General features: G+C 39.2%; 1 protein-coding gene across 3 annotated transcripts in view; it reads left to right on the top strand.

The window, feature by feature from the left end:
• Positions 1–8,535, top strand: part of IL1RAPL1 (interleukin 1 receptor accessory protein like 1) — a 1,649,761-nt gene that overhangs the window by 1,010,797 nt on the left and 630,429 nt on the right. For all 3 annotated transcript variants that reach the window (XM_019524638.1, XM_019524639.1, XM_019524640.1), the window contains one exon: positions 8,024–8,210. In XM_019524638.1, coding sequence (XP_019380183.1) covers positions 8,024–8,210 — 187 coding nt within the window. The remainder of the gene's footprint in view (positions 1–8,023; positions 8,211–8,535) is intronic.

The raw sequence follows: 8,535 nt of genomic DNA on the forward strand, positions 1-8,535 counted from the left end.
TTGGGGGGGGTTCATTAGAGAAATTGCATTTTTTTTTTTTATCAGAGAGTTTGTGATTTTTTTTTTATGAGGGAAAACCAGGATCCTTGGTAATAACAATAAGAAATACCTTGAAAAAAAGATACAGCTGGAAATCAGAGTACTAGATTTACTCAAATATAAAATGACCTCCCCCCACCCAGTAATTAGATTTTATGTGTGGAAAAATTGTAAATTTGTTACAATTTTCCAGGTAAAGTATTTAATTATTGGAGGGTTGCCTTGAATTTGTTCACTTCCAACTGCTACAGCAGGGAAAAAATCTAGGGGGCCAGGTAGCCTCCTTGCCTTCTCCCAGATTGTTCTTTCACAGCCCCTTTACCTTCCTTATTTTAGAGCCTGCTCTTCCTGAGCACATAGAACTGAAAAGCAAATTTGAAAACACTGACTTTAAAATTAAACACAGATCTAGTTATTTGCATATAGTATCCATAGACTTGGTTCATCCAGAATTGATGCATTTTCCTTTTTTGAAACGGCTGCAAGTTTAGGATAGGTACCCCATAAAATCTTAAACAGTACTTTGGCACCTACCTATATATAGTGCAAACTATGCATAATATTAGTCCAAAGCAAAAGGCTCATGGTTTACCACGTAGCTCCTTGGGTGGGACTCCAGCAAAATCAACAGTGTTTCAAGCCATATTAACCCCACCATAGCTCAGCACTGCTCAATATGTGTGTATACGCCAGATTTCCCCCCACAAAAAGGATGTGTGATAATTAGCTGCCCACTCCTGGCTGGACCTGGATGTTCTTGTCATGAATCCCAGGATACACCAAAAATGTATATGCAAATGAAGTGCAAGGCAACGTGGTCTGGCTTCATCCCGTGGGGGGTGACGACACACTAATCATATGTGACTGGCCGAGAGAGAGGGTGAGAGAGGAATTCCGGGTTGAATGTTTGGGGCTCTGTTTAGTGATGGTTGAGAGGCATTTGAGGCTAGTGAAGAAACAGGAATAACTGGAAATGGGAAAGAAAGGCACAGGTTAGCTGTGGGAGTGAAGAGGAAGTCCAAATGGATTCTATGTAGTGGCATACCGTGACTTGGAAAAAGAGTCGGTGCTTAAAGGAACTGTGCTTAATGGGCATTACCATATATCTTACTCAGATATGCTGCACTAACTTATCCTTCTGGTCATCATCATAATCAGCCATCCCTCACAGTTGAGGATGTTTGTATCCCATGATTGCTTTATCTGTGGGTCCAAAGATGGCTGACAAAGCTGATCTGGGATTGATGGACTCTGTTGCAATTTAGTAGAGGTGTGCGAAGTGTGCCTTATTCAATTCAGATTCAGCCCGATTCAGAGGAGAGTGATTCAATTGACTGATTTAAGTCACTGCCCCAATTCAGTTCAACCAAGTCCAGTTTATCCAACTGAAGAAGAAGCATCAACAACAGAACCAGCACCATATGTATGAAGGTTTAGAGGACCATTTTCTAAGTATCAGTTCAAAACCTCAGAATGAAAAAAAGAGCAAACCTATATATATTCCAATTGGAATCCTTCAGATAGTAACAATAGAAATATGGAAATATGAAATTTCAGATGCAACTCTGACACCTTTGCATTTATTTTGTGATATTCCATATTCTAAATATCCTGTTTCAATTAAATCATGTATTACTATTTTACTATTGCTATTTTTTTTGCCACTCCTCTAGTAATGTCAGCAATATAGCATCAGTTTCCATGAAGAAAAGAACATGAGGTTATTTTCTTCAAGCCACTTGTTAGAAATTAAATTGAACATGTTGTTTGAAAATATAATATACTGGACAGTTCAATTCAAGTTACCTCTGCTGAAATTAATTGCTTAAGCCAATTGCACACCCCGCATTTTGTTCATGCACCACTTGAGCATGTCATTTTAGTCATTGTACCATTTTATTTTTCTTGTTTCTCCTCTTTTTTGTGAGAAAAGTTACTGAAGCTTTGTGAGACAATATTAGATTGCTACAAAACAATACAAAAATCTGCAAGAAAACAGTCTTCTGAAAAAGCATATGACATGCTGCTCACTACCAATGGTGTTATGCTGATGAAATCCTGAAAGCTAAAATCTATACCCGTACATCTGCTTGAATTATAATAGAAACATGGGGACTGAAAGCACAATAAACCTCAGTCCATGTTGTGCCTCCTAATTGTATATTATAAAATATGGTTTATAGATATCAGGTAAAAATTGGAAAATAGTAGGGAAAGCTATTTGTAAAGATGCTGAAACTTTTAAGTACTGATTCTCTTTAATGATAATTTCATGATTACTTGTTTGCTTTTTGTTAATATTCACAAAAATGAAATTTACAGGCAACCCCTGCTTAGTGCTCTTAATTGGTTCCTGAAAAACCAAGCTTTAAACAAAATGAGCGTTAATTGAAACCAAAAGTATTTGATGATCCAAGGTGCCTATAACAAGTGTTTTTAATAACCCAAGATGGCAACCACAAGCACTATAACAAAACTCACTGAGCGCTAAATGAAATCGGGTATCAATTTTAAATGAGCATTATAGCCAAATAGTGCTAAGCGAAACAGTGTTAAGCAGGGGTTGCCTGTACTGAGATGTCTGTGGAAGGATATGGGAAGAGAATAGCAAATGCATATCTACCTCTGTGAAGGCATATAGTTCTAGCTAGTGACACTGGGCAACAATCCTGCATGGATCTGTAAGGTGGAAAGGAAAGATCAAAAACTAACAGCATTTAGAAAAAGCAAAAAGGAGGCAGGGAAGGACTTGCTGTTATCAAATTGGACTTTTACAGTATACGTGTATTGGATACACAGGTAATCCAGAAGAGGTGAGATCAGCAGTTCTCAATATTTTTGCACTCAAAGAACCACTCTTTAGACTTAAGGCACCCTCTGAAAATGCAAATCACATTTAATCTTTACTCATTTTTTGGCTATGGAAAATTAATACACTATTTCTTCTTTTGCAAAGAGCTCAGAAAGACCACAACAGGTCAGAACACTAAGGACTCTTATTCAAAATCCCAGGGGTTATCTTGTGGATCATGGGTAAGTATTTGCACACTGAACACTGCTATATTGTACAGCATCCAGTGGCACAATGCTGTCATGCCACCATGCTATAGTTGAGAATCACTGACAGAAGCTGTCTGTGGAGTGAAGCTTTCTTTCTATGAACACAAGCCACATAATTTCCCATTGCTTCATTTTGGGGTGTCTTTTATTATTATTGTTTTCTTTAGAGTTGTCATTGTCAGAAATTGCTTTATTCCAGGAAGATCTCTATCATGACTCACTGATGGATCTTGAAATGACTTAAGAGTCCAATCCTTAAGGCATAGATCAGTCTGCACAAGTTACAGGTCCTCCCATAAGGGAGAATAGGGTGCAGGCTGGGATTCCTCTCTTTTTCGTTCCTTCACTTTCTCTTCTCTGCACTGAGAGCAAGATGCTTTACTTTGAAACGGTACCACTTGATTAATGTTGCAGCACCATTGGAATCAGTTGGCAGCCAGCTCCTTCCAGCTCTTCATGTCAGCATCCATTTTCTTGAGGTATGCCTTTAAAGTGTCCTTTTAGTATTTCCTCTGGCCACAGCAGGATCTCAAGCTGCTGCTAAGCTGGAATAGAGCGTTTGTTTTTGGAGAATCAGGATTCAGCGCACAATCTCCAGTCCAGTGAAGTTGGTGCTTGAGGATCACCAACTCAGTGCTGGTACCAATGGGTTTAGCAAGGATGCTAGTATTTGTGCAGCAATCTTCCCACTTGATATGGAGAATTTTCTGGCAGCATTGCTGGCGATACCTCTCCAGGCTGTTGCGATGATGATGGTAGGTCACCTACACTTCACATCCAGCGAGGAGAGGAGGAATGATGACAGCATTGTAGACTTGGATCTTGATTTCTTTACAGAGATTGTGATGAAAAAAGACACGCCAAAGTAATTTCCCAAAGGAGGAATTTGAACACTACATCCTTTGCTGGATATCCTCATTAATGTTCATTCTCTGAGAGAGATGGCTACTGAGGTAGGGAAAGTGCTTGAGTACCTCCATGTTCTTTCCTTCAATGGCAGTTTGGGTAGGAAGGTCACCTTCATGGCTTTGGGCAGGCTAAAGAACACTGTCTTCTCAATGTTGAGAGAGAAGCCCAAAGTTTGGTAGGCTTCCCCAAAGAGTTCCAGCATGGTCTGCAGATTTTCCTCAGTGTGCACAAGGATGGCTCAGTATTCAGTGTGTTGAACGTTAAGGATGGCTGTTTTGCAAACTTTGGTCTTTGACCAAAAGTATCCAAGATTGAAGAGTCCTTCATCTGTTTGGTATTCTATGTCAATTCTAAAAGGAAGGCAGTCCTTAATAAGATCCAAGATAACTTGAATAAGTGGAGAAAAGAATTGGGACAATGATGCATCTTTGCTTGACCCCAGTTTGGATGACAAATAGATCTTTCTCTAATTTCCTACATACGATTGTCATAGTCATCTGTTATGAAGAAGCCTCAGGACCTTGATGGACTTTTCAGGACATCTAAATATGCCAGTACTTTCCACAGGGCTTCACAATGATGGAATGAAAGGCATTAGTGAGGTGAGTAAAGGCCATATGCAGGTCCTGATGTTGTTCCTGACACTTTTCTTGGATCTGGTGGGCAACAAAGATCATGTGATTGTCTGAAACCACACTGAGATTCCAGTATGACTTCTTCAGCAAGAGGTAGACTATTGTTCAGGATGATGCAAGTGAGGATTTTCCCTGCTGTGGAAAGGAGGGTGATACTTCAATAGACATGGGAAACTTCCAGACCTCTAACATTTCTGCCCCTGTGGGGCACTTGTATGCTGGCTTGACTGCTGAGCTTTCTCCTAGCTCATGTCTGATATCAGAAAATGCATCACATACTCCTACTTGCCTACAAAGCCAAATTTTCAGTCTGCTTTCCTGGTTCTATGAAACTTGGAATGTTTCTTTTAACTCACATTGTTCTTTTTTCTGTACAATTCCTTTGTGGTTTTATCCCCAGAGTGTGAAATTTTTGCCAGGAGACAAAAGCTGCATCAAGGCAAGTTCCACATGGAGTCTTTAAGAACAAATCCAGGGGTGGGGGAAGAGCAGTGTTGTCACACCCTCCTTTGACTGTGCTGCCTATGCGTAATGAGCTCTGAGCTCACTGCCGGGCGCCCCTGCTGGAGCTCCACAGGCACAGTGAGCTTACCAGATGATCGGCATGAGCTCCAGCTAGAGCTTTCACTTTTGTGGGGTTCCAGAGCTGAGATGGAGAGCACCATTGCTTTCCATACCTCTTTTCTTCTGCTGGGGGGTGAACAGCAGTGGTGCTCACTCCCTAGGCTCTGGAGCCATTTGAAAGTGGAGACTTAAGTCATAAAGCTCACCACAGAGCTCCAGCAGAAGCCCATACTAGCCAGGCTGTGAGCTCATAAGTTGCTGCTCATACCCAGTACAGCTGAAGGTGGCATGACTGCACTGCTGCATCCCTTCTGGATCTATTCTTGAAACTTTTGGTATAACTCCTGATCCTATTTAGGGTGACAGTATAAAGTCCTTTAGAGACCTAGGTCACTTGACAGTAATTAGATCTTCATGTTCTTTTTAAATATTTTGTGGCTATCAGCAGAAACTACTATCAGAAACCCATGTCATACAAGCCAACTGATTACGTGTTCCAGCCTGGGCATGTCAGCACATTGGAGTAAGTTCTTACTTGCTCAGAGCATCAGCATCTCAAAACTCAGTACATTGACACTTTACACACCTATTCCCAACTGGGCAAATAAGGCTTAAGTCACCAAGTACCAAAATGCTCTTGCAGACAATGGACACCTCCAGTCTAAGATACTTCCCAGATAGATTCATGAAAGACAAGGTTATTAAGAATACTCTCTGTTGTGATGAGAATACAACAAAAGAATCTGATTGTCCAGCCTTCAGCTGATGCGAGTCCCCCTGCAGTATTTTCTGCTGAGAGACTTCTACTCAGCTGATGTCTTCAGAGGAGCAGAATTATCAGTGGGAATTGTTCCCTTACTGCTAGGAGGGAATCCAAGTATTTTTAAATCATAGGTTTTGCATCTTTAAGCACAATATAATGTGCTTATTGAGAAGAGAGGAAAGAAGAAAATGTAAAATATACTAATTAAAATTCCTGTGTTTGCTTATCTCCTGCTGCTGGTCTCACTTCATGACCCAACACAAATCAGAACCCAATGAATTGCTTAGGTATTCTTCTTGTTGAAAAGTTTGGATAATTTAATCTTAGAAAAGAAAAATGACTTATTTGGGCAAACGTAGGTGACACTTGAGGATAACTTTTGACTTGGGTAACAATTCTCAAATCAAAAGTAAAACTTCCAAGTAGCAAGTAAAAGAAGGAATAGTCAATACCACGTAGTTCAATCCAGAACAAGAGTTTTGTTTGTTTAAAATATTTCAACAATTTTAAGTAGAAATGCACTGGTAAGAATAGTGACCTGTTCTTGGACAATAAGAGCTATCTGTATTCAAGGAATAAATTGTTTTTCTATGGCTGTAGTAGTTAAAGAACTATAGTCACAAGAATGCACAAAATGTGTCAGTGCCAAGGACAGGAGTACAAGCTGATTCCTTTACAGAGAAGATGTTTTATATTTTCTGCCTTTACATGCACAGAAAATAATTTCATGATTTAAGATCATTCAAAGAAGCTGTACACTTCCAGAAATGATGTTCTATTTATTAATCCCTAAAAAGTTCCTTTCACTTCACATTTTCTTCTGGAAATGGGGATGTGGTACTCCTTGAATGCCGTTTCTCTTATTTTTAGTACCTTAATTACCTCCTCTTCAACAGAAAGTGTAAACAGGTGTGAAGACATCCAAAGGCAATTTCAAAATGTGGCTATCTTTAGAGAGCCAGCAATGCCTGATGCATGCCAGACTGTTGTAAATCAGCAATCAGCTCACAGAGTCTGAGAGTGAAATAAGTAAAGGGAAAAAAAGTCTTGGTGTTCTCTGCAGGAACCACTTAAAGCAGATTAGGGGTCAAATGCATTTACAGAACAGTAGGGGAGGAATTTTATTCTGTCACACTGCCCTCCTGGAGAGTGCTCAACCTTAGGCATTCTCATGCTGCCCACCTGGAAATTAAAAATGAAAAAACAATCCTTTCAAGTAATTTTGTCTTTGGGACTAATTAAAGTGCATAGTGAAATGTGGGAAGCAAAACAATGTTGCCTATTCTCTGGCTGTCTGGCATATCAACCTAGGGCCAATGAAGAAAGTAATAAGTTGCAGGACAGAGCTCTAGCTAATGAAGTCTGAGGATAATGCAGGAGTAACATTTTGGCTTGGGAGGCTGAGCTAAACCAGTTGATAGTCCTCCAATTAAAATATGCACTTTTCTCTAACTTGAAAGGCCACAATAATTGTTGGGTTTTGTTTATTTGTTTGTTTTTAATCAAATTATGTAAAAAGATATATTTCCAATTACTGCTTCACTTGAAAACTTGTTTAAATCTAATGTATTGGTTAAGTCTCTAGTTCATGGCGTGATGCCAACCATTCCCATTTGGCATTAGACTGCTGTGATATAAACCGATTGTTCCCTCATGAGAACTGTTTTAATGGTGTTTGGCAGCAAGATGATTGTGGTGCTTTGTTGGTTAAAATATGAAGCAGTTACTTTCATTTGCCTTGCCCTGCAGGAAATTGTCCTCCAATTAATATGGACTTTAATGATAGAAGGAACAGATTTCTAAGGGAAGGAAGGAGAAAACCTACAGCCAGGTTTTTCAGGACAGTTATTTTTATGCCATTATAGCTAGTGGCTGAGGTAGGGAATAAGAAGAGTCCATCATGAATAAACAAAGACTATACACAAAATATAATGTAAAAACATATTTTTGCTTGCTTGTCTAGGATGACTATAACTGCATCAAAAACAATGTTACATGTATTGAAATTTATTTTTCCACAATAGACATTATTTTTATTTGTGTTATGTTACAGAAACTCCACTTACTGTATGAAAGTATCCATTTCGCTGACAGTGGGTGAAAATGACACTGGACTCTGCTACAATTCAAAGATGAAGTATTTTGAAAAAGCTGAACTTAGCAAAAGCAAGGAAATCTCATGCCCTGACATAGAGGATTTTTTAATTCCATATAGAGAGCCTGAAATTCTGTGGTATAAGGTAAGAAATACAGAAAGGTTTTGCCTTCAACAAAACATGCCATGTTCTGCTGCATTTTGGTAATCTGAACATTTTTCTTGGACACGATATACAACTTGGTTGGATTTAAGGTACATTAATAAATGATAAGACACTACTATGGAGGGATGGGAAACAAGGTGAAGATGTGCCTTTTTCTCTAGAGAGTGTTTTCTTGAAGCTGCATTATTTGGCACTGTCCTACTTCCCATTTATTCATGTCACAAAGCAGCCACATGATTAGTGGTTCACTTTCAACTAAACCTCAGGGCTAAAAAAAAAAAAAAAAAGTGTTGCCAGTCTGGCT

Source organism: Gavialis gangeticus, unplaced genomic scaffold (genome assembly GCF_001723915.1).
Source record: "Gavialis gangeticus isolate Ggan-Ray unplaced genomic scaffold, GavGan_comp1, whole genome shotgun sequence".
NCBI lineage: Eukaryota > Metazoa > Chordata > Crocodylia > Gavialidae > Gavialis > Gavialis gangeticus.